Source organism: Dendrobates tinctorius, unplaced genomic scaffold, assembly GCF_039654945.1.
Source record: "Dendrobates tinctorius isolate UK_male_01 unplaced genomic scaffold, ASM3965494v1 ptg000071l, whole genome shotgun sequence".
NCBI classification, from domain to species: Eukaryota; Metazoa; Chordata; class Amphibia; order Anura; family Dendrobatidae; genus Dendrobates; species Dendrobates tinctorius.
In genome coordinates, this window is record NW_027361739.1 from 604,989 (window position 1) to 632,514 (window position 27,526).

The 27,526-nt window shown below is 44.5% G+C and overlaps 1 protein-coding gene across 1 annotated transcript in view; it reads left to right on the plus strand.

Annotated features, from left to right (window-relative positions):
- Positions 1 to 27,526, plus strand: part of MYO1D (myosin ID) — a 107,624-nt gene that overhangs the window by 41,233 nt on the left and 38,865 nt on the right. The window contains exons 2-9 of the mRNA XM_073582309.1: positions 19,851 to 20,059; positions 20,460 to 20,553; positions 20,682 to 20,847; positions 21,234 to 21,287; positions 22,289 to 22,384; positions 23,041 to 23,157; positions 25,877 to 26,080; positions 26,178 to 26,323. Coding sequence (XP_073438410.1) covers positions 19,851 to 20,059; positions 20,460 to 20,553; positions 20,682 to 20,847; positions 21,234 to 21,287; positions 22,289 to 22,384; positions 23,041 to 23,157; positions 25,877 to 26,080; positions 26,178 to 26,323 — 1,086 coding nt within the window. The remainder of the gene's footprint in view (positions 1 to 19,850; positions 20,060 to 20,459; positions 20,554 to 20,681; positions 20,848 to 21,233; positions 21,288 to 22,288; positions 22,385 to 23,040; positions 23,158 to 25,876; positions 26,081 to 26,177; positions 26,324 to 27,526) is intronic.

Below are 27,526 nucleotides of genomic sequence, written 5' to 3' on the forward strand. Positions count from 1 at the left end.
AGATAGGGATGAGGAGCCATGCAGACAAGGATGGGGATAAGGAGCCATGCATACAAGGATAGGGGATAAGGAGCCATTCATACAAGGGTAGGGATGAGGAGCCATGCAGACAAGGATAGGGATAAGGAGCCATGCATACAAGGATAGGGGATAAGGAGCCATGCATACAAAGGAGGGGATGAGGAGCCATGCATACAAGGGTAGGGATGAGGAGCCATGCATACAAGGATAAGGAGCCATGCATACAAAGATTGGGATGATGAGGAGTATCCATACCAGGATAGGGATAAGGAGCCATGCAGACAAGGATGAGGATAAGGAGCCATGCATACAAGTATAAGGTTGAGGAGCCATGCATACAAGGATAGGGGATAAGGAACCATGCAGACAAGGATGAGGAGCCATGTCTACAAGGATAGGGATGATGAGCCATGTCTACAAGGATAGGGATGAGGAGCTATCCATACCAGGATAGTGATAATTAGCCATGCAGACAATGATGGGGATAATTAGCCATGCAGACAAGGATGGGGATAAGGAGCCATGCAGACAAGGATGGGGATAAGGAGCCATGCATGCAAGGCTAGGGATAAGAAGCCATTCATACAAGGATAAGGATGAGGAGCCAACATACCAGGATAGGGATGAGGACCCATGCATACAAAGATAGGGATGAGGAGCCATGCAGACAAGGATGGGGATAAGGAGCCATGCATACAAGGATGGGGATAAGGAGCCATGCATACAAGGATGGGGATAAGGAGCCATGCATACAAGGATGGGGATAAGGAGCCATGCATACAAGGATGGGGATAAGGAGTCATGCATACATGGATGGGGATAAGGAGCCATGCATACAAGGATGGGGATAAGGAGCCATGCATACAAGGTTAGGGATGAGGAGCCATGTAGACAAGGATGGGGATAAAGGAGTCATGCAGACAAGGATGGGGATGAAGAATAGCAAAGCCACTAAAGAAGACTCAAGGTCTTCAAAAATTCATCTGTACCTAGAAGGAATATAGAGCGCACATAGGGTCTTATCCGAGATAAAAGGAATATTCGTGAGGGATAATCAAATTCACTCGCCTATTATGGTTGTGTGAGACACAACCACTGCACTTAGCATTGGCAGCTGCTGCAAGCCCCGATGTGATGATCCTTTGCTAGGTGAAGAGAATGGAGTATCAGACTGCGCTACTGGCCTGTCACGATGATGTACCAGAGGAGTCCAAGTGGATGTAATAGAAAATAGACTTTCATTCTACGCGTTTCGTGGTGATCACACCACTTCCTCAGGAGAGTCTATCACTGTCCTGAGGAAAGTCTATTTTCTATTACATCCACTTGGACTCCTCTGGTACATCATCGTGACAGGCGAGCATCGCAGTCTGATGCCCCATTCTCGTCACCTAGCAAAACATAAATTCATCTGGGCAGGTAAGTGTTGCTGCCTATTTGTCTGCTGTTTAAAAAGGATGGGTATGAGGAGCCATGCATACCAGATTAGGGGACAATGCATACCCGGCTTGTACTCATGTCAATTCGTTTTCCCAGTTTTTCGTGTCAAAATTAGGTGTCACAGCTTATACTATGGTCAGCTTATACACGAGTATATACAGAATTTTTTTTTTAATGTGAGGCCATTTTACTCTATGGAGCACTATGTGGGCACATTATACAGTATGAAACACTATGTGGGCACCTTATACAGTATGGAGCACTATGTGAGCACATTATACACTTTACAGAAAAAATTGATAATATCCGTCAGGAAATCTGCTGCCAACCACCAAGTGCTGTGACTCCCATCCCTTCCTGCATCTCCCCTGGCTCACTTTCCACATTTGATCCCATCACAGAAGAAGTCTCCAGACTCCTCTCTTCTTCTCGTCCGACTACATGCACTACCGACCCCATTCCCTCACATCTCCTCCAGTCGTCACAACCCACCTAACTACAATCTTTAGTCTCTCCCTATCCTCGGGCATTTTCCCATCCTCCTTCAAACACGCCATTGTTACTCCATTACTAAAGAAACCCGCTCTCGACCCATCCTGCACAAACAACAACAGACCAGTCTCCAAACTCCCCTTCATCTCTAAACTTTTGGAACGCCTAGTTTACTCCCACCTTACCCGTTACCTCTCCACTCACTCCCTTCTAGACCCTTCACAGTCCATCTTCCGCGCCCTACATTCGACTGAAACTGCACTCAAAGTGACCAATGACCTTCTGACAGCAAAACATAATGGTCACCACTCTCTGCTCATTCTTCTTGACCTATCTGCAGCTTTCGATACTGTTGACCACCATCTCCTACTCTCTAGGCTCCAGTCACTAGGTATTAAGGACACTGCTCTCTCCTGGTTCTCTTCCTATCTCTCTGACCGCTCCTTCAGTGTTTTGTTCTCTGGCTCCACGTCATCTCCTCTTCCTCTTGTTGTAGGGGTACCTCAGGGCTCAGTCCTTGGCCCTCTTCTCTTCTCTCTCTACATGGCCTCAATTGGACAGACCATCAGCAGATTTGGCTTTCAGTACCATCTTTATGCCGATGACACACAACTATATACGTCTTCCCCCGACCTTACCCCCGCTGTACTACAGAACGCCAGTGACTGTCTGTCCGCAGTCTCCAATATCATGTCCAGTCTATCTGAAACTCATCCTCTCCAAAACTGAACTTCTTCTCCTTCCGCCATCTACTAACCTCCCTAAATCTGACATTTCCCTCTCCGTGGGTGGTACCACAATAACACCCCGGCAGCAGGCGCGCTGTCTTGGTGTTATGTTTGACACCAATCTCTCCATCTCTCCATATAATATCTCCTGCCCGCTCTTGCGGCTTACACCTAAAGAACATCTCTAGACTCCGCCCTTTTCTCACCATGGAAACAACAAAAACACTCACTGTAGCATTGATCCACTCCTGCCTGGATTACTGCAACGCTCTATTAAATGGCCTCCCCGTCACTCGACTATCCCCTCTCCAGTCCATACTTAATGCAGCGGCCAGGGTCGTCCATCTGGCCAATCCGTACTCGGACGTGTCCGCTCTTCGTCAGTCATTACACTGGCTGCCCATTCATTATAGGATCCAATTCAAAGTACTTGTTCTCACCCACAAAGCTCTCCACAGTGCAGCACCCCCCTACATCTCCTCCCTCATTTCTGTTTATCGGCCTAGCCGATCGCTGCGCTCTGCAAACGACTTTCGACTAACTTCTGCACTAATCCGTACCTCCCACTCCCGACTCCAAGACTTCTCCCGTGCTGCTCCTATCCTCTGGAATGCTCTACCCACTAACCACAATTTGCATAGTTTTAGACGCTCCCTCAAAACACATTTGTTCAGAGCGGCCTATCACGTTCACTAATCAAAGTCATTCTATGTGTAAGTGTGTGTGTGTTGCCCATTCACTATCTCCATCCATCCTTCACTCCCTCAAGATGGCTGGACCTTCGTTGTAAATACACCATTGTAAATACACACCTGTACTTTGTATCTCCCTCACCTCATTGTAGATTGTAAGCTCTCACGAGCAGGGTCGTCTTATTTCGTCTTATTTTGCTTTAATTATTGTATTATTAACGTTGTTACTTATGACTTGTGTTTTGAAACTGTTAAACTGTAAAGCGCTGCAGAATATGTTGGCATTATATAAATAAAGATTATTATTATTATTATACAGTATGAAACACTATGTAGGGCCATTATACAGTATGGAGCATCACATGGAGCCATAATACAGTATGGAGCACTACGTGGGGTCATTTTATTGTATGGAGCATCATGTGAGGCCATTATACTGCATGGAGCACTATATGAGGCCTATTATACTGTATGGAGCACTATGTGTGGCCCATTACACTTTATTCAGGACTATGTGGTGCCCATTACACTGTATGGAGGACTGTGTAGAGCCATTGTATTGTATGGAGGACTTTTTGTGGCCATTATACTGTATGGAGAGCTGTGTGGTTATTACAGTTGGAGAATTGGGTCGCCCTCCCAGGGCAGTGGGGTACTCGGTACCGGGCCGGTGTCAGCGGGATGTGTCACAGCAACGGTGACCCGGTCCATGGCCCTGGTCGCCCAATTAATGGGGGGGAAGTTGAATGGTGGAATGTAGTGGATTAAATGAATAGTTTGTGAAGCCACCTGTGGTGTTCGGCAATTGAGATGTTAAGCCGACGCTGCATGCAGATCTTCTGGGACTGGTGGTGTGGTGCAGCCAAGATGGTGAAGCTCCCCACAGGCGGAGCTGCAGTCCTAGGGCAGTGTAGATGTAGGGGTAGAGGAGAGGCACAGGCGGTGTAGAAGCTGATACCCCGATGTAGTGGTACAGGGTGTGTTAGCGCAGGAATAATTGTAGGACACCAGGGCATGTAGTTCCAAAGCTTTACTCACAGTCTGGAGTACACACAGGTGCCCGCCTCCGTGCCGTGTCCTCCGGGTCAGGGACTCAGTCAACCTCCAGGCCAGATGGAATGCTCCCTTCCAACACTCCGCCAACATGTGCCTTTCTGAACGTCTCCTCCTATAGCGCCTTTGGTGTGAAGTACTCCTAGTACTGAGTTACACTGGAGTTCCTCCTGACAGATGTTCCCAAGAACTATACTTGTACGGCAGACAGCTGTAGCCTGCTTCGGGGACTCCTTACTCCTGAGTCCCGGCTCACTATCCAAGTTGCTGTTGTGCCCCAAGTCTTAGATGGGAGTAGTGCAGTTACAGCTCACTACTCCACCGGTGTCTGCTGTAGGACCATTAGTATCCATACAACCTCGGGGACCGGGCCCCAGCCTTGCGCTTAGAACTTCTAGGCAGGGTTCTCTCCTAACCCACGTCCTCTGTTCCCTTTACTCCTACTGTTATGAATGAGTCACCGTAGGAGGCAAAAGCAGAAATACAAGCTAAGTCCAGAAAACCAGAGAAGTTGGCAGCTATCAGATTGCAGACCCCTGAACCTATCAACACAACTAGCAGTAGCCGTGGGGGGTTCCTACGATGCCCTAGACCCCTCGATCACAGCCGGAGAAATACATAGGCCTAAAGAAAGAAAGGGGAAATCTAAACTGCCCCAGAGCAAAGGATTTTGGGGATATGTCAAAAGTAAAAGAAAAGTCAAAGATGCTATAGGATTTTTACAGGATGAAAATGATGAAATGGTAAGACAGGATGTTGAGAAGGCTGAACTTTTAAATTCCTATTTTGCATCTGTTTTCTCTCAGAAAGGAAATGTAACATCAACTGTTATTCACTGTCCTATTAAGGGAATAGAAGAATCCAGGATATCTATAAACAGAAAGATAGTGAGGAAACACTTAGCTAACCTAAATGAATTCAAGTCTCCAGGTCCAGATGAATTACACCCCAGAGTACTGAAGGAGATAGCAGAAGAAATTTTTGAACCCCTCTCCATAATCTTTGAAAATTCTTGGAGAACAGGAGAAGTGCCAGAAGACTGGAGAAGAGCAAATGTTGTTCCTATCTTCAAAAAGGGGAAGAAGGTGGACCCAGGCAACTATAGGCCGGTGAGTCTGACTTCTATACCAGGAAAGATCTTTGAACAAATTATTAAACAACATGTATGTCAATACCTGGATAAGAATGAAGTGATTAAACAGAGTCAGCATGGGTTTGTAACTAATAAGTCATGTCAGACTAACTTAATTTCCTTCTATGACGGTATCACTGATTGGGTGGATCAAGGAAATGCTGTAGATATAGTATATCTTGACTTCAGCAAAGCATTTGACAAAGTCTCTCATACAATCCTCATTGAAAAAATGATTAAGTATGGAATGGACAAGGCAACTGTTAGGTGGATTCATAACTGGCTTAGTGATCGGACCCAAAGAGTGGTCGTAAATGGCTGCACATCCAGTTGGAAGAATGTCTCAAGTGGGGTACCACAGGGCTCTGTCCTGGGCCCTGTATTGTTCAACATCTTTATCAACTATTTAGATGAAGGAATTGAGGGTAAACTGATTAAATTTGCTGATGACACAAAGCTAGGAGGGATAGCTAATACTAGAGAAGAGAGAGAGAGGATTCAAAAAGATTTAAATAAACTGGTGAAGTGGGCAGCAACTAACAGAATGGTTTTTAACAGGGAGAAATGCAAAGTACTACATCTGGGCAATAAAAATGAAAAAAGCATATATAGAATGGGAGGAATAGGGCTATGTGACAGCACATGTGAAAAAGACTTGGGTATACTAATAGATCACAGACTGAATATGAGTCAACAGTGTGATGCAGCAGCAAAAAAGGCTAATGCAATTCTAGGATGTATTAACAGAAGCATACAGTCTAGATCACGTGAAGTCATTATTTCCCTCTACTCCTCTTTGGTCAGACCTCATCTGGAATATTGTGTCCAGTTTTGGGCACCACATTTAAAAAAAGACATCAACAAACTGGAGCAAGTTCAGAAAAGAGCGACCAGAATGGTGACCGGTCTGCAAACCCTGTCTTATGAGGAAAGGTTGCAGGATTTGGGAATGTTTAGTTTGCAAAAGAGAAGACTGAGAGGAGACTTAATAGCTGTCTACAAATATCTAAAGGGCTGTCACATTGTAGAAGGATCAACTTTATTCTCATTTGCACAAGGAAAGACTAGAAGCAATGGGATGAAACTGAATGGGAGGAGACACAAATTAGATATTAGAAAAAACTTTTTGACAGAGTGATCAATGAGTGGAACAGGCTGCCACGAGAAGTGGTGAGTTCTCCTTCAATGGAAGTCTTCAAACAGAGGCTGGACAGACATCTGACTGGGATGATTTAGTGAATCCTGCTTTGAGCAGGGGGTTGGACCAGATGGCCCAGGAGGTCCCTTCCAACTCTACGATTCTATGATTCTAAGAGCAGACCCCAAAGCAATAGGCAGCCCCCAACATATAATGACGGTGAAGCAAGATGAAAATACTAACACAGACAGAAAGATAGACTGAGCAAAGACGGGGCCCCAAAACTACCTAGATAGGAAAGGACAGGAAGGCTGCTGTCTGCAATCTGCCAAAACCCTATCAAAGACATAAGCCAACCAGCTGATATGAAAAAGGCCCTGAAGCAGCTAGGCTTCAAAAACTGAATCAGCACTCAGGTATTTTCAGAAGACAGAGCCAGAGCTAAAAGAATTCAGCACACCCCAGCAGGGAATGGCAGAAATCCAGAAAAACAAAGTCCAAGCACAAAAGCAAAAGGCTGAGCAGCAAACTTAGCTTTGGAGGAGCAGGAATTCAGACTGGTCTCCAAGGATCCCACAGAGAAATCACCCGCAGGGCAGAAGGGCGTCGGCAGCATTATATCCAGTCCATAACTCCTCTCAGCCAGTCACAATCATCAGCCTCAGGTGTTTGACAATCAGGCTCACTACCTTTCTTTACCAGAAGAGGGAGTTCCTCGGGCCTCAGTAATGAAGGGGAAAATGAACTCACAACAGTACCTCCCCCTTGAGGAGGGGTCACCGAACCCTCAACTATGCCACCAGGGCGATCAGGGTGAGCCCGATGAAAGGCACGCACCAATCGTTTGGCATGAATATCAGAGGCGGAGACCCAGGAATTATCCTCCTGACCATAACCCTTCCTCTTAACCAAATACTGGAGTCTCCGTCTAGCCAGACGGGAATCCAGTACTTTCTCTACCTCATATTCCATGTTACCTTCAACCAATACAGGGTCTGGAGGTGCCACCCCCGGAACAACAGGTTCAACAAACCTCTTCAACAAAGATTTATGGAACACATTATGGATTTTAAATGTGACAGGAAGAGCCAAACGAAAAGAGACTGGATTAATAATCTCCACAATCTTGTAAGGTCCAATAAATCTAGGCTTAAACTTAGGAGAAGCCACCTTCATAGCAATATTTTTTGATGATAACCACACCATATCACCAACCTTAAACTGGGGACCAATGGTCCTATGTCGGTTGGAAAACCACTGGGCCTTATCCTGGGAGAGAGAGAACTTATCCACCACTTGGTCCCAGATCTGGTGCGTTCTCTCCACCACAGTGTCAACACCTGGGCAGGCAGAGGGCTCCACCTGCCCTGAAGAAAATCGAGGATGAAACCCAAAGTTACAAAAAAAAGGTGACATCAAAGTGGCAGAACTAGCTCTATTATTCAAAGCAAATTCGGCCAAGGGCAAAAATGAAACCCAATCATCCTGATCAGCAGAAATAAAACATCTCAAATATGACTCCAAGGTCTGGTTTGTTCTCTCTGTCTGCCCATTGGTCTGAGGGTGAAAAGCAGAGGAGAAGGACAACTGAATTCCCAGCCTGGAACAGAAAGTTCTCCAAAATCTAGACACAAACTGCACTCCTCTGTCAGATACAATGTTCTCAGGAATCCCGTGCAAACAAACCACCTGTTGTAAAAACAGGGGCACCAAGTCAGAGGAAGACGGCAACTTAGGGAGTGGTACAAGGTGAACCATCTTAGAGAACCTATCACAAATCACCCAAATAACAGTCATCCTCTGAGAGACAGGCATATCAGAGATGAAATCCATTGAAATATGGGTCCATGGCCTCTTGGGGACAGGCAAAGGCATCAACAACCCACTAGAGCGAGAACACGATTTAGACCGGGAGCACGTCCCACAGGACTGCACAAAATTCCTGACATCACGAGACAAGGAGGGCCACCAAAAAAACCGACTCACCAGATCTCTAGTACCAAAAATACCTGGATGACCAGCCAAAGCAGAGCAATGAACTTCAGACATCACTCTCTTCTTCCACTGGTCAGGAACATACAACTTTCCACTGGGACAACGCTCAGGTTTGTCCTCCTGGAACTCTTCCACAGCACGTCTCAAATCGGGCGAGATGGCAGAAAGAACTACCCCTTCGCCTAAGATGGTAGCAGGCTTGGTCACCACAGGAGAATCAGCAAGGAAGCTCCTAGAGAGGGCGTCTGCCTTGACATTCTTTGTTCCAGGAAGAAAAGAAACCACAAAATCAAAACGTGTAAAAAAACAAGGCCCACCTAGCCTGTCTAGGGTTCAAGCGCTTAGCCGACTCTAGGTAAATCAAATTCTTGTGGTCAGTGAGGACCACGACTTGATGCTTAGCTCCCTCCAACCAATGTCTCCACTCCTCAAATGCCCATTTCATGGCCAACAGTTCCCTATTCCCCACATCATAGTTACGTTCAGATGGAGAGAACTTTCGGGAAAAGAAAGCACAGGGATTCATTTTAGATGTTACAGGATCCTTTTGGGACAAAACAGCTCCTGCACCAATCTCAGAAGCATCCACCTCTACCTGGAATGGAAGTGAGACATCAGGTTGCCGCAAAACTGGGGCGGAGGTGAATCTTCGCTTCAACTCCTGAAACGAAGAAACAGCCTCCGGAGACCAATTTAACACATCAGCACCCTTTTTAGTCAAATCAGTCAATGGCTTGGCAATACTAGAAAATTTTGCTATAAATTTCCGATAAAAATTAGCAAAACCCAAAAACTTCTGGAGGGCCTTCAAAGAAGTGGGCTGAACCCAATCGTGAATGGCCTGTACCTTGGCCGGGTCCATTTCAATAGTTGACGGGGACAAAATAAATCCCAAAAAAGAAATCCTCTGTACTCCAAAAAGGCATTTAGATCCCTTGACATACAGGGAACTCTCCCTCAAGATCCGGAACACAGTCCGAATATGTTCCACATGAGAATCCCAATCCTTGGAGAAGATCAAAATATCATCCAGATAGATAATCAAAAATTTATCGACAAAATCTCGGAAAATATCGTTCATGAAGCACTGGAAGACAGAAGGGGCATTAGTGAGCCCAAAAGGCGTCTCCAGGTACTCAAAATGTCCCTCCGGAGTATTAAACGCCGTCTTCCATTCATCCCCATGCTTAATGCGAACAAGATTATACGCCCCCCTGAGGTCAAGCTTGGTAAACCAGCAAGCACCTTTAACTCTGGAGAATAGATCAGAAATCAGGGGTAACGGATACTGATATTTAACAGTAATTTTGTTGAGGGCACGATAATCAATACAAGGTCTTAATGATCCATCCGTTTTGGCTACAAAAAAAAAAAAACGGCACCCAAGGGTGACGAGGATGGTCTAATATGACCCTTCTCCAACGCCTCCTTAATATAGGATCGCATAGCCTCGTGCTCGGGTACAGATAAATTGAAGAGCTGACCCTTGGGAAATTTACACCCCGGGCTCAGTTCAATTGCACAGTCATAACTCCTATGAGGAGGCAGAGACGCAGACTCATTCTCACTAAATACATCATAAAAGTCCGCCAAATAATCCGGAACATCATGCGACTGAGGAGAGGTGGAAAACACCGGAGCCTCACTAAAGGCACACCGACAACCCCAACTCACCACAGACACAGATTTCCAATCCAAAACTGGATTATGTATCTGTAAACAGGGAAACCCCAGAACAACAGTATCATGCAGATTATGCAACACCAGAAATCTGCAATTTTCTTGATGGTCTGGGGCGACCCGCATTACCACCTGGGTCCAAAACTGGGGTTTATTTTTAGCCAAAGGAGTAGCATCAATTCCCCTCAAAGGGATAGGCGTCTGCAGAGGTGTCATCGGAAATCCACAACGTTTAGCAAAATCCAAGTCCATTAGGTTTAGGGCTGCTCCCGAATCCACAAACGCCTTGGCGGAAAATGTGGACAGGGAGCAGATCAGAGTAATAGCCAGAAGAAACTTAGGTTGAACACCCCCAACAGAAAACGTGTGTGCAAAGCGTTTCTCTCGTTTGGGACAGACAGAAATAATATGCGAGGCATCTCCACAGAAAAAACACAACTTATTACGCCTTCTGAACTCCTGACGCTGCTCTCTGGAAAAAACTCTATCACATTGCATAGGTTCAGACATTTGTTCAACAGGTGGCAACACCTCTCGTGCAGCTTTGCGTTCGCGCAAACGCCGATCAACCTGAATGGCTAATGACATAGAATCGTCAAGACCAGAGGGAACAGGAAATCCCACCATAGTATCTTTTACGGCTTCTGACAACCCCTTCCGAAAGAGAGCAGCCAAGGCATTATCATTCCAGGTAGGAAGTACTGCCCACTTTCGGAATTTTTGACAGTACAATTCTGCAGAATCACGACCCTGGTTCAATGCCAGCAGGGTCTTTTCATCAATGGCATTAGGTTCGTCATACAACAACCCCAAAGCTTGAAAGAATGCGTTCACATTAGTCAGAATAGGATCATCTGGTTTCAAAGAAAATGCCCAATCCTGGGGATCGCCACGCAGCAAAGAGATAACAATTTTAACCTGCTGCGCGGAGCTCCCTGACGAGTTAGGCTTCAAGGCAAAAAATAATTTACAATTATTTTTGAAATTCAAAAATTTAGACCGATCCCCAAAAAATACATCAGGTGTAGGAATCTTTGGTTCAGCAGCATGTGAATGAGCAAGGTAGGCGGAAATTCCCCGCACTTCCGCAGCGAGCTGCTCCACACGATCAGACAATTGCTTTATCTCCATTGAGAGAAAAAAAAATTCCCCCTACGGCCTCAGAGATATAGAGGAAAAAATATACACACTTTTTTCTTTTTTTTTTTAATACAATTCTTTCCTGCTATTGAGTACCCTAGAATCTGCGGTATGGCGGGTGATTCTATTATGAACGAGTCACTATAGGAGGCAAAAGCAGAAATACAAGCTAAGTCCAGAAAACCAGAGAAGTTGGCAACTATCAGATTGCAGACCCCTGAACCTATCAACACAGCTAGCAGTTGCCGTGGGGGGTTCCTACGATGCCCTAGACCCCTCGATCACAGCCGGAGAAATACCTAGGCCTAAAGAAAGAAAGGGGAAATCTAAACTGCCCCAGAGCAGACCCGAAAGCAATAGGCAGCCCCCAACATATAATGACGGTGAAGCAAGATGAAAATACTAACACAGACAGAAAGATAGACTGAGCAAAGACGGGGCCCCAAAACTACCTAGATAGGAAAGGACAGGAAGGCTGCTGTCTGCAATCTGCCAAAACCCTATCAAAGACATAAGCCAACCAGCTGATATGAAAAAGGCCCTGAAGCAGCTAGGCTTCAAAAACTGAATCAGCACTCAGGTATTTTCAGAAGACAGAGCTAAATGAATTCAGCACACCCCAGCAGGGAATGGCAGAAATCCAGAAAAACAAAGCAAAAACAAAGTCCAAGCACAAAAGCAAAAGGCCGAGCAGCAAACTTAGCTTTGGAGGAGCAGGAATTCAGACTGGTCTCCAAGGATCCCACAGAGAAATCACCCGCAGGGCAGAAGGGCGTCGGTAGCATTATATCCAGTCCGTAACTCCACTCAGCCAGTCACAATCATCAGCCTCAGGTGTTTGACAATCAGGCTCACTACCTTTCTTTACCAGAAGAGGGAGTTCCTCGGGCCTCAGTAATGAAGGGGAATATGAACTCACAACATCCTACGTTCCGTACTAGTCTTTCCTTCTTATGGAAGATCAGGTTTCTGTTCAATGTCTTTCTCCTTCTTTCCTTTCCCGTGCCAGCAGACCCAGGTCACTGAGATCTGCTGCAGCACCTACTTCCTCCATCCCTCTCCCAGGGATCTTCACTCCTCACTCTCCTAAACTGAACTGCACTGAACTGACTCAAATCCTAAACCTTCCCACTCTTTTATGTATTCTAACTCCACCCGCCTCCCAGCACGTTTCGTGTTCAAAGCAGGGAGCCACCAAAGGTGCTCTGCTACACTCCAAGCAGGGAGCCGCAATGTGGTTTTGCTGAACTACTGTGTTGTGTGGGATGCAAGTGTTGGAGCGTGGTGAGGAGCCTCCAACCTGCCTGGATGGTGGGGTACCACACCTCAGGAGGAGGTGCAGTACCTCTGTGGCAACTGAATCCTCAGGGGCGCCACAGAATCATACTGTGATGAGGTCACCATTCTTTGTCGGGGGATTGAGGGAGGTGGTACAGTACAGTCGTCATACTGTGCACGTGGAGGAGTTCACTGTGGGGGTATTAATAATCTTTTTTTTTTTTTATATAGCGCTAACCTATTTTACAGCGCTTTACAGTTTGCACACATTATCCTCGCTGTCCCTGATGGGGCTCACAATCTAAATTCCCTATCAGTATGTCTTTGGAGTGTGGGAGGAAACCAGAGAACCCAGAGGAAACCCACGCAAACTACTTGCAGATGTTGCCCTTGGTGGGATTTGAACCCGGGACCCCAGCGTTGCAAGGCTGCAGTGCTGTATCATGCTGTGTTTGGGGGGACTTTTGTTTGCATCATACTTTATCTGTTTTATTCAAGGTTTTTTTATTCTTTGTTATTACATATTTAAAATAGGCCATTGGGCCATATTCTTTTTACTGCTCTTACATTACAAATTATATTATTCCGCTGTAATTCCAGAAGTTAATCGTTTTATTTGATAAGGAAAAACTTCATCAATTGTAGACATTTTTTTAATATATATCAAGGTTGACCAGTGACTTTGTGCAAGCTTTTAACTTGCCCTCTGTGTATTTGAGTTTGATATCCCTGGTTTGTTCTCATCATGATAAAGGGCTACAATTGCAAATAGGCTGTAAAAACAAACAACTTTGCAATTTTACTTTCGATTTAAAAATCCTCTCCATTCTCAAGAACAGACCTTCACTACAATCGGTGGCTAGTATCTTAGGCTTGGAGTGCAGCGCTTACAAGCTCTCTCATATTTACTGTATAGCACGCTAATGTCTTTCTAATCAAAAAAACTCAATATTCAGGGCACTTTGCGTAAAATAAGTGGGTTTTGGATTGCAGTTCTCTAAAAGGTTTGCCATCACTGGTATATAGCCTTCAATTGCTAGTCCCGTCAGTTTGTCTTCTAGATTGTGTCCGATACAGGACAGTATTTCCGGATCAGAATATGACCAGAGCTATATGAGAAGGGGGCTGGCTGACTAATTGCTAAACCAGACCCCATTCTCTGTCTATATCTTAGACGTGATAGAAAATGAGGTTGAATCATTGATTTTTTTGAGTAGCTAAGAAACAATGAAGGGTCTGGCTTCAAACACAGCAGTAATGATGCGTCACCACAGAAAACACTGTGTGAGATACAAATCGGAGGATCCACTACTGAAAAACCCCTCCATAATAGTGAAAGTGCCCCACGCAAAATAAAAAATCTCCGAGACCATTGTCATTTCTGATGTTGGCTCTGTGTATCCCGCTATGACTGAATAGTAAAGGCTGCAGCAGTCAAGTGACATCACAATATCGCGTGACTGCTGGTAGGCACAGCGTCAACATCACAGGAACAGCGTTGGTCCAAGAAATGTTTTTTTTTCTTTTATGTAGGAACTTTAGCTGTTAAGAAGTGGTTGACAGTAGTGATAACCCCTTTAATCAATCGATAAACACATTTAGCTGATGTTGATGGCATTTTACATTCTCCAGTATTCTGAGATATAGAGAGTGGTTGGACAGTATGATTTTGCGGGGGTATTTCAGCCAGGGCAGGTGATGACTTATGCCACTGGGACTATAATGAAGGTAGCACAGTACTCTGTGGAGGAATTGTGGTTCCTTCTGACTTGTACCTCACATAGTGTCATGGGCGGCCTAATACTGTAGCATCACAGTCTAGCCGCAGATGGTGACAGGGAACTCAGGATTAGACAGGGTGGTCTTGTTGCTAACAGACGACTTGACCCTCTGTACTAAATCTGTCAAGCATCAAATTTTGCCTCAACATTCCTGACAATTGTCGGTAGGATATTGGTATATTTAACTTGTACGCTCCTAATTTTTGTATTTTCGAGAAAACACAAACTCTACAATCACTGCTGTAAAGTGTTTCAGTGTATATAACCCTCAGCATTGTGATTTCTATCATGTTTTTGGATGTACGGATGTCTAGTCAGAGCTTTGTGTGTTGTAGTTATGATGACTCCGGAGGTGTTAGGCTGACCCTTTAACCCATACTGTTCTACTAGTTGACTTTGCTGCTTGCTTCCACCCTTGCCGCTGGCTCTGGGCCCCTCTTTCTTCGCGCCGTGCTTTTGCTGACATTGAGGTATAAAGAGGCATTATATAAAATTTGGGAGAGGAAACTCAGCCTATTTATAGTCTGTATTCCGAATCCATTTAGAGCTTTCCCCTGCTTAACCCCAGAGTCGCCTCAAGGTTTAGAATTATTCTTCACTGTCTGCGAGAAAAGGCAATGGTCAGTTTTAGACATTTTTTTTTTGGTTTGTGACTGGTTTAGAAGAGATGATGTCTCTGTCTGGATATCGTTAGTCAAGCAAAGTAAAGTCTGTTTTCTGTTTGGAAGGGTAATAGATTAAATTATACTGAATCATGGCATTATTATGGGTTGTCATTTTGGACTGTACGTGTGGTGTTTTTTCATACTGGTCCGTCTTGTGTTTGGTCCTCAGGCCTCTTGCGCTAAGGCCCCTTTCACGCATCAGTTTTTTGCCATCAGTCGCAATCCAGCAGTTTTTGAAAAAAATGGATCTGGCAAAGGATGCCACCGGATTCATTTTTTTCTCATAGACTTGTATTAGCAACGGCTTGTGACGGATGGCCTCACGTTTCACCCATCGTTCACCGGATCCGTTGGAAGTTTTGTGTCCGGCGGCCGGAGACGACGGACAAAGTAACGTTTTTTTGTCTCCGTCGCTGTCCGTCAAATGAAGGAATCCAACGATGGATTCCGTTTTTTTTAACTGAGCATGCTCCAATTATTATTGCCTGTCGGGCAATCGGATCCGGCGAAAAAACGGATCCGTCGCATCAGTTTTTCACAATCTGCGACAAATCCGTCGATCCGACGGATTGTGACTGACACCAAAAAACTGATATGTGAAAGGGGCCTAAGACTCTTTGACAATATTCTTCCCAGTCCATTCTGGCCAGGGTGATTCGCGCAGCCTCCATTTGCATTGGCTGTGCCTCTCCGATACAAGGGCATTGAAAAATGGTATGCTAGGTAGCCCCAGAAGCTCAGCTTTTACTCTGTTTCAGGCCTTCAGCGTATAAGCTATACTACACAACCAAACCCCCGGTGGAAATGACGCTGTTAGTAATCCTGCCAAAAATAAAGGCGTATGACCTTGCTACCTTTGCGTCCTCAAACTGACTGTGAGAGCGAAGGGCACAGCACCATCCATGACTCAGGGCTGTGTCTCCCTTTTTGCTGCGTTGGTCAAAATGTCACCACAATAAACATTGGGAAAAGGCCCACCACATACATTAGATGAAAGTTGGTAGAACTTGCTGACCATCTGTGGAGTCCTCCCATCTCTTCCTTGACAGATGATGTCATCCTTTTGTTTTCAGCGGAGATAAGGCGCTGCCAGAGCTGTTTGGCGGTGACTTTGCTCCTCGTACTCCAATGAAAATTATAAATTAGAAGAGGGTAGTTTGGCCCTACTAGTATTTGTGATCAAATTAATGGAGTAACATCGTTTTTAAGTCCTGAGTCAGTTATAACATAGCCAACAGGCAATATCTAAAAGAGGAACTGAGAATAAACTGTGGCACTCACCCCGTGGATAAAAAATTATTCCTTTATTACATACCGGGCGGAGGATACAGACTGAAAGAAAAAAAAAAGTAACGGCCTTTTCACTCTGCCAAGGGCTTCATCCAGGCTCTCAAATGACGATGGATGAAGCATTTGGCGGTGTGAATCAGCCGACGCTCTTTTATTCCATCTGTCAGTAAGAAAGTATAACCATACTAAACATCAGGTTAGTGTCTGCATTCCTGCTTCTTGTCTTGGTCCGTCTTCTTTTCCTTCTATTCTTGGATCTCATATTGTGTAGGTTCCATCTGGTCATTTGGGCGTCAAGTAGAAGGATAGATGTGATTTCATAACGCCAATTTTGAATGGCATCACTTTACTGTTCAGGTCTCACGTCAATAAAGAATCCGTGAAGACACTATAACTTGGAAACCTCATATATATTACAAAATATTCCAAAACAATAAATCGTCTCCACCAACCGCCCACACTCCACTTTATTATCGTGAAGGATAAAAAAAAATCTTGGAAATTTATGCATATGATTTTTTTTTTTTCCTGACTTAATATAATTTTTAAATCATCAGGGTGCCCGTTAATGATTACTATGGTGAGAAAATACAACGGGCCACCTGTTGCAGGTAGATGCAGCTGTGGCTCTTTCTGCAGTGAATGGAAAGAAAACCATTTACGGTATGTGATTGTCTCCCTGGGGAACAGATGAAAGACACATACATGTAAATCTACAGAATAACATGCACAACTTGAATAATTTTCCCTATATTACATGAAGTCTATCACTCCCCAAAACTGAAATTGAACTAGGCCTTCATGTAGGAGACTGGGCCCCTATAAAAATCCTACTGTAGAATTTAGTTATTTTGTCTCCTATTAAAAGCAAACCTTTTGTTATATAAACCATTTTATATAAAAAATATAATTATTAGATATGTAAATTAGGGCACTTCAGTGCACTGTTCCATCCTCCCAATTGCTATCCTCTGCCCCGTCCCTCATGGTGATTGACAGCTGTATTTTTACAGTGCTGCCTGATCTAACTCCCCAGCCCTACATACACTGATGTATGTAGTGTCAGTGTGTGCCGGTGCATTCTCATCCCTCTCCTGCACGTAACGTCTGCTTGCTGCACGTGGCATTACACATCAGGAGATGGCCGACCGATAGTGACATGAGAGGGAGATGAGTGCGCACAGTGTCAGTGTGCGTGCAATCTAATCTCCCATTGCTGTGTGATTCTGTGTGCAGCAAGTGGCCGCTACACACAGTGTGTGCATGTGTGTTCTCACCCCTCTCCTCTCCTGTGTGTAGTGACTGCTTGATGCACACAGGATTACACATCAGGAGACAGCCAACTGATAGTGACATGAGAGGGAGATGAGGGCGCACAGTGTCAGTGTGCGTGCATTCTAATCTCCCATTGCTGTGTGATTCTGTGTGCAGCAAGCGGCCGCTACACACAGTGTGTGCATGTATGTTCTCACCCCTCTCTTCTCCTGTATGTATCGTCTGCTTGATGCACACAGGATTACACATCAGGAGACAGCCAACCGACAGTGACATGAGAGGGAGATGAGTGCGCACAGTGTCAGTGTGTGTGCACTCTAATCTCCCATTGCTGTGTGATTCTGTGTGCAGCAAGTGGCCGCTACTGTTATGATTGAGTCACCGTAGGAGGCAAAAACAGAAATGCTAGCTAAGTCCTGAAAACCAGAGAAGTTGGCAACTATCAGATTGCAGACCCCTGAACCTATCAACACAACTAGCAGTAGCCGTGGGGGGTTCCTACGATGACCTAGACCCCTTGATCACAGCCGGAGAGATACATAGGCCTAAAGAAGGAAAGGGGAAATCTAACTGCCCCAGAGCAGACCCCAAAGCAATAGGCAGCCCCCCACATATAATGACGGTGAAGCAAGATGAAAACACTTACACAGACAGAAAGACAGGCTGAGCAAAGATGGGGCCCAAAAACTACCTAGATAGGAACGGATAGGAAGGCTGCTGTCTGCAATCTGTCAAAACCCTATCAGAGACAAAAGCCAACAAGCTGATATAAAAATGGCCCTGAAGCAACTAAGCTTCAAAAACTAAATCAGCACTCAGGTACTTTCAAAAGACAGAGCTCACGGAGCACTGCACACTCCAGCAGGGAGTGGCAGAATCCAAAAAGCAAGAAAAACAAAAACAAATCTTAGATGCAAAAAGGCAAAACAGAAAACTTAGCTTTAGGAGAGCAGGAATCAGACTGGTGTCCAAGAGTCCACAGAGAAATCACCCGCAGGGCAGAAAGAGCGTAGGCTGCCTTAAATCCAGTCAGTGACTCCACTCAGCCAATCGTCTTCATTAGTCCCAGGTGCCTGATAATCAGGCTCACTACCTTCCTTCACTAGAATAGGGAGTTCACCAGGCCTCAGTGACGGAGGGGAAAATGAACTCACAACACGCTACACACAGTGTGTGCATGTGTGTTCTCACCCCTCTCTTCTCCTGTATGTATCGTCTGCTTGATGCACACAGGATTACACATCAGGAGACAGCCAACCGATAGTGACATGATAGGGAGATGAGTGCGCACAGTGTCAGTGTGTGTGCACTCTAATCTCCCATTGCTGTGTGATTCTGTGTGCAGCAAGCGGCCGCTACACACTGTGACCTAGTGCGATCTTCTCCCTCTCCTGACACTGAGAGGGGGCAAATCGTACAAAGAGCCATTGGCCACACAAAATGTGCGTTACATTTCAGTTTTGGGGTAGACTGACTCCCTTTGAAAACTGGAATGGGACTCATTAGTTATGCTGATTCCTGGCAGGTATCGTTTCAGGAAATTGGAAAATACAAATCTACAGCCTATCTTCATTTTTTCTCTGCCCCTTCTATGTTCTACTACAATCCTTAGCCTCTCCTTACTTTATCTCTCTCATCTATAAAATATATATATATATATATATATATATATATATATATATATATATATATATATACTGTATGTATGTGTGTATATATATATATATATATATATACTGTATATATAATATTTGGGAAAAGGGCAAGAATAATTTATATATCATTTGAATGTTTGTGTGGGATTGCATTGTGGATTATAAGCATGATTTGATTATAGTCAATGGTTACATTCTGTTGAGCAGTAGATAGTACACTGTACAATGTTGCAACCTTGGAGTTTGTGATTTTTGTGATACATTTTCAAGTATAAATTGTAGAATAGCGCCCCCTTGTGGTGATATAACTAAAATGGCAGCTTACTGGCTGCATAAATTGCCATGGATGTAATCGAGCCCGCATTCTCTTTTTCTTTTTGTCCTTTTTGATACAGGTTTGAGAAAGGACGTATCTACACCTTTATCGGGGAGGTGGTGGTTTCTGTGAACCCCTACAAGAATCTTCCAATCTATGGGAAGGATACAATAGAACAGTATAAAGGAAGGGAGTTGTATGAAAGACCTCCACATCTCTTCTCCATCGCAGACGCAGCTTATAAGGCCATGAAGAGACGCTGTAAAGACACTTGTATAGTAATATCAGGTATTGTTTCTATAATCATTCTTCATCTTGCTTCAGAACATAGCATAATTGTCAATCACCGATTAGGACCGCCCACTGGACTCCTAAGCATAAATAGAATTTCAATTTATTAAATACAAGCTATACTGTTTTTTTTAACACAAACTTATATCAATCTGATCAGCTCCTGCTGCCCTATCATATTCTGCTTGCAGATCACATTTGCTCAATGTGAGAGGTGCCCTTTAATCAGCACAGAATGATGAACCTTAATATGGTGTAGTGTAAAAATAATGTAGATATTTAGTCAATACCTTGTCTTTTCACTGTTTTGTTCCAGTTTTTCTTACCCCCTGTAGGTATCTTCAGTGTATATTACATTTTTCTACAGTTATAGAAACAATTAATTTTTTGCTTGCAGGAGAAAGTGGCGCTGGGAAGACTGAAGCCAGTAAATATATAATGCAGTACATAGCCGCCATTACTAATCCAAGCCAGCGAGCCGAGGTTGAGAGGTAGATATATATTTTTTTCTCCATATTTTAAACATTATTAATCCTGGAGGGCTTTGCTGAAATCTGTGAGTTGGTCAGTTGTTTTTTTGGCACCATGTAGATCCACCATCTTCTATACCATCTGACAGGGTGAAGAATATGTTGCTGAAATCTAATTGTGTGCTGGAAGCTTTTGGCAATGCTAAAACTACCCGCAATGACAACTCCAGTCGATTTGGAAAATACATGGACATTAACTTTGACTTCAAAGGAGATCCTATTGGGGGACACATCAGTAACTACCTGTTGGAGAAAGTAAGTACCACACTCAAGACTTTTCTGCAATAATAATGTCAAATTTATGAGTGGTATTGCTCGAAAATCGAGTGGATACTCTGTTACTTAGAATTCTCCACCAAATGAAAGAGACTGGTATTATAGCCCTTGGTAGATGGGAGCCATTGCCATAGAATTCCGGATATGCGTAATCATATTGACCACATGATTTGTTATTCAAGAGCAGAGAGCCCTAATCTTCCATACTCCATATATAATACCTCTCTCCTCATGAAGCAGAGGAGTCTTTGGACTCCAAGGCCCAGATACGAATCTGAGACTGGGACCTCTGTATCGCAATTAGTTACACCATGTTGCTAATGTGAAATATTTAAGTGCAATTAATTACATGTGCTTTCTTTCAGTCTCGGGTGATTGTTCAGCAGCTGGGAGAGAGGAATTTTCACTCTTTTTATCAGGTTGGATTTTCCTGTATATACCTGTTTTATTTGATGTGGCAGTTATGTCTTGTTTGTCATCTTAATTCCTTCTACATTGCACTTTCTATTCTGACTCCTGTCAAAGGACCGCAAGATTAGACCAGTTTCCACTATCCTCTAACCAAACCCTGCAGAGTCTCTTTCTATTGTATGCAAGGCAGCTTTAGCCTTACTCCACTGCCTCCTGCTTGTGATAGGGTTCTCCCTGTCAACTCTTACAAGCAGGAGGCAAGGAGGATAGGTTGCAGCTGTATCTCATACCACAAGCTGGAGAATCTGTACTTGCAGGTAGTGTGAATCAGGGGAGATTTATAAATCTGCAGCTAATCCTTGTATGGACCCACCTATTAAATCACTGCTCTCATAGAAAGGGCAGAAATTATATCTTCAGAAGCATTCTATGCATGGTCAAAGAGAGGAACCAATGAGGTGGGCTTGAGAGTGGAAAGGAAGTGTTTGAGTGCTGCAAGGAAGGATTTAATAGATGATTATGTCATCTAGTTGGTTCATAAGAAGTCAGAAACTGACTGACCTGACTGCACGGGTGAGCATGTACTGGTTCAGACTGGTGTTCACATGACACAGTTATCATAAAAATGTATGATTGTAATTGAGCTGGGATGATACAAATTATGCAACTAGTATATTGTTGGTGAGCTTGTATTATATGTGGAAAATGTTTTGCTGGAGTTGCTGGAATTTGTGGCTGTACTGGAGAGTGTTAGTAAAAAAAAAAAGAGATATCAGAATTGCTGCTTTTTGTCACCACATTTCCCATCAAAAAATGCAAGAGAAAGCAATCAGAACAATATATGTATGTTAAAATACTAGCAATGAAAATGGCAGCTTCCTATGCAAAAATCAATCCTCACACAGCCAGATCCATCAAAATCTAAAAAAGTTTCAAGTCTCAGCAACACAAATTCTACAAGCGAAGAAGGAAAAGGACAGGATAAAGATTTGTTTATTTGTCTTGCTAGTTGATCTTGGGGGCACCTGAGCAGACCCTACGTTCCCTCCATCTCCAGAAGGATATCTCCTCTTACACGTACACCAAATCCATGGTCCAGATGAAGGTGAGAACAGGTTCTGAAAATGCCACGTGATAAACACATGAACCCAAAGTTAATCCCAGTTCCCAATATTTTGCCGATAAGTTTGAGAGTTATATTACTACTATAATAAATGTTATAAATAATAGCATATATATAATTTGTAACTAATAGAGATGAGTGAAGCGAATCAAATTTGTGTTTGAATTTTAAGAAATTTGCACAATTTCCGAATTCAATCCATGCGAATCACTAAAATCATGCCATTTTGCACAAAGCAGAACATTGTATGAGCCAGAGAAGGCCAACACGACTCCAGGCATGGCCGAGTAGATTTTCCCATAATACCTGGCAGCTATCATATCACATGGTATAGTGCAGCCAATTAGCAGGGGCTATCGTAGTCCATATAAAACCAGAAGCAGGGAATGCAGCTTCCACAATGTGGTAAATCAGGATGAGAGGAGGTCAGAGGAGAAACACTAAATAAACATTACAGCTAGTGTGTGATACCACAGCAGTGATAAACAGCTACCATCCGTTTACCCATAGCCACATATGTTGAGGTCATTTTGACATTATTAAGGCTGTGTATATGTTATAGAACTCGAAAAGTGTTCCGATCTGATAGATTGACTCGTCTTTAGTAACTAATGCTGTTTACATAATTTTTTGTCTAGTCATCCATTAACGATGCTGGAGATTTCAAAGAAGTGTCGGAGGCTATGAGAGTGATTGGATTTAAACCAGAAGAGATCCAGACTGTCTACAAAGTCTTGGCCACTATTCTACATCTGGTGAGTAGGTGCGAGCATACGGTGGAGAACCGCGAAGAACGTGTCAGCGCTGTGTGGCAAACCAGCTGCTACTGCTGATCCTCCAGGAGAAGAAGACTATGAAAATTGGCAGAAGTCCTCTACAGCTGTGTAAATATACATATCTCGTGCAGCAGTAACACGTATCCGCCATACTACAGCCAAGACACTTACACACACCGGTTTACAAGACCCAACAAGCACTTTGCAGGACTGTACCAGCTTCCTGTTTTCACAGGCAAAATTCAGACAGTTAGATTGGTCTCTCTCTAACTCACCTCTTCAAAGGAATCTGCCATCAAGGTTTTTACTACCCCGTCTAAGAGCAGCATGATGTAGGGGCAGAGAAGCTGATTCCAACGATTTGTCACTTACTGGGCTGCGTGCTGTTTTTTATAGAATCTAAAAAAAGTTCTGCTGCAGATCTACCAAATCTCTGAATGCTGAGCACCGCTCATTGGCAGCTTTGTGTATGGGTCGCCCTCCCAGGGCTGTGGGGTACTCGGCACCAGGCCGACCTCTCAGATGGGAATATCACAGCAGCAGTGACCCGGTCCGTGGCCCTGGGAGCGGGAAGAGTTTAGGATAGTAGTCAGTTGTTCAGTTGCTCAGTCAGTAAGCAGTGAGAGAAGAAGATCCCCAGAGAGAGGGATAGATGGATGGAAGTGCTGCAGCAGATCCCAGTGACCTGGGTCTGCTGGCACAGGAAAGGAAGAGAGAGAGAGCGACATAGACTGAAAGCCTGATTTTCCATAGAAAGAAAGATTAGTACGAAACGTGAGGAGTAAAAGAGAACAGAGGACGTGGGTTAGAAGAGAACCCTTCCTAGAAGTTCTAAGCGCAAGGCCGGGGCCCAGTCCCCGAGGTTGTATGGATACTAATGGTCCTGCAGCAGACACCGGAGGAATAGAAGTAGTTTAGTGGTTTAAACACTCTATGAACACTTTTTAATTTTGAAAGTGAATAATGCTTAAAGATTAGTGATGAGCGAGCGTGCTAGAATAAGGTGTTATCTGAGCATGCTCGTGTGCTAATAGAGTATCTTCGGCCTGCTCGAATACTATGTTCGAGCCACCATGTCTCACGGCTGTTCGACAGCCGCAACACTTGCAGGGTTTGCCTGGTTGCTAAACTAATGTCGGCCGCACAAGTCTATATTGACAAGTGCGACCAACACCTTTACTTGTATGGGGGTGCCGGCCAAATGGTGGTTGGGTGATATACTGTATCTATTGCATATGTCTATTGGATATGTTTGATTTCGGACGGCCAACCACTTGGCAAGGGCTTTCTCATAGAGAACACAGGAACACTCAGCCGAACGAGCCCTACTGTGAATAGGAGAGTCGTTTGACATGGCTGTTGGTCAAATGATTAGCCAAAACATTGTTTGACTGACAGCCATCTAATGTGTAGACATGAGGTTCAGTGGGTGCTCTCTTCTGTTAGCCCGGCTGTCTTTAGAAAGACCGCATGGACAAGGGCTCATCCCACTGAACTCAAGCACTCCTTTCCTGTGGGCAGAATACTACTCAGACAACACAGAGTGAGGGGAAAACAGTGTGGCAATTCTCTATTGAACCACCAACAGACAATAACATATAGAACAGTCCCAGCTAATACACAAGATGGTGCAAAAGACCTAGCCTCACCCTCCCCCTGGCTCGCTGGGATTAGAGCAATGGAGACTTTGGGGCATCCAGGGCCTACTACCCCAACCAGTAGCACCTCACTTTTGGTGGTCACCCACAGAAAAGCGGTAGCAGCAATGATAGGAAGCTGACTGAGTGCCGTGAGGTATGTGACCAGGTGTCCTGATTGTCCCAACCTGGATTCGCCAAACGTCTTTGAGAGTTTAGTGATGGTCAATGGAGCAGATCTGTATTACTCCAGCTAGGGCCGTGGTCTGTTAAGCTGGCATCCTGTAGAATTTCTCTGGGAACAAAGGAAGATCCCGCTTTTATAGTTCACAGCTGTCCTTGAGGCCATCATCCACAGGTCAGGGGGAAGGTGGGATGAGGTCATCTCTCATTGTTTGAGTATTCAATCAATTGCATAGTTTATCCTTAAATGTTTTCAGGTCATCAAGCTGCATGGACTGGTACAATGGGTAATTAACATATTAGCAAACATCAATTATTCAATGACCTTGCGTCCTTGTCCTCCAAGGATAGCGACACAATAAGCTGCAACAAACATCAATTCAAGAGTTAACATTCAGGCTCATATGGACAATGGCCTATGTCTCTTGACCCAGGGAAGAAAATCATGTCTGGCCTAATCAAGAACAAATGCTGTGTCGTCATAGGGGCCTTAAAGGTGTTGTGCAGCTTTGTGATTAATCCTCAGAGTGCATTAGGATTCTCCAGTGCCATTGAAGAGCGTGGGTGGTCATGTGATCACAGTTATGCAAAATGCATACTTCTGGACACATTCTGACTAGACGTGCGTGCACAGCTTCTCTCGTCGCGGTCACTGGAGAATCCCGACAGTGGTGCATTTGCTGTGAGGATTACTCACAAACCTGGACAGCCCCTTAAGTCCTAAATTGCATTCTGTGTTTGTCAATACCCACCCAGAGAATGATGTGTTTTTTTTATTATGATTAATATTGTTTTTGTAATCTGGCCTCCATGATAGTATCTAAAATAATAATGCATTCTGTCACTGCCTAATTTCATAATTTTTCATCTTTTTACAGGGGAACCTCAAGTTTATTTTGGATGGAGATACCCCCCTGATTGAGAATAATAAAGTTGTGTCCATAGTGGCTGACCTACTTGGCTCCAAATATGAACTTCTGGAGAAGGCTCTTCTGTTCCGGACTGTGGCCACGGGCAGAGACATTATCGACAAGCAGCATACTGAGAAAGAAGCTAGCTACGGCAGAGATGCCTTTGCCAAGGTACAAGCGGGCTGTCAGCGAGGGTGATAATTGCATATATTGCTTGACATGTGGAGGTGACTGATAAATACTATATACTGTATGTATATATCTACAGGCCATCTATGAACGCCTATTCTGCTGGATTGTGAGTCGTATTAATGACGTCATTGATGTAAAAAAACAGGACGCAGCTCTCCATGGCAAAAACACTGTTATTGGCGTGCTGGATATTTATGGATTTGAGATCTTCGACAATAACAGGTATGGTGACTACCAGCCAAAGTGCAAAAACTAGTCATATTAGAAGGCTGGATGTTATAGTAGCTGAAAAAGATTGGTAGTTTGGTTATTATTTACACAGATATTTGGCATTTTTCTGTTTTTATACAATAGCCAAAAATTGACAAAAATGCACATGCAAAACTTTCTGCTCCTTTAATAACAATTTAGCCCCATAAATCGACATACAAAAGACAGACAACACATAAAGACAACAATGTCTCTAGATTACCCTTATATTTTTTTTATTTTTATCTTAATGTAGATATATTTTTAAAAAACCTAGTGAAAAAGACTATAACACCAGGAACAATACAGTGAATCTAACAAAAAAAATTATATTTATTAATCAATTATGTGATAGCTTGCAGATCGGTGTGGGTCACCCTCCCAGGGCTGTGGGGTACTCGGTACCGGGCCGGTATCGGTGGGATGTGTCACAGCAGCGGTGACCCGAACCGTGGCCCTGGGCGCCCAAGTAATAGGGGAAGTTGTGAATGGTAGAATGTAGTTAGATGAATAGTTCGTGACTAGTGTTGAGCATTCCGATACCGCAAGTATCGGAATTCCGATACCGACTTCCGATATTTTTTCAATATCGGAAGTCGGCATCGGAATCGGAAGTTCAAAGTTGATTGACAGCCTGACGTCATCATGATGCGCGGTGTGTGCGCATCATGATGCGCCGTCATTTCGGGCCTTCCGGGGGTCTGTGCCGGCCTGCCGGGGGGCTGTGCCGGCCTGCCGGGGGGCTGTGCCGGCCTGCCGGGGGGGCTGTGTGGACTGCCCGGGGTCTGTACCGGCCTGCCGGGGGGCTGTGCCGGCCTGCCGGTGGTCTGTGCACCCTGTGGGGGTCTGTACCGGCCTGCCGGGGGGCTGTGCCGGCCTGCCGGTGGTCTGTGCACCCTGTGGGGGTCTGTGCCGGCCTGCCGGTGGTCTGTGCACCCTGTGGGGGTCTGTGCCGGCCTGCCGGGGGGCTGTGCCGGCCTGCCGGGGGGCTGTGCTGATGTCCGGGGGTCTGTGCAAGCATCGTCCAATGGGACTACAAGTCCCATCAGGCGATGCCTGCTACCATGACAGTGATTGACACATTAGCCAATGATGGGACAGTAGTAGTCCCATCATCTGGCTAATGTGTTAAATGTTAAAAAAAAAAATAAAAAAAAAAATACTACATACATACTA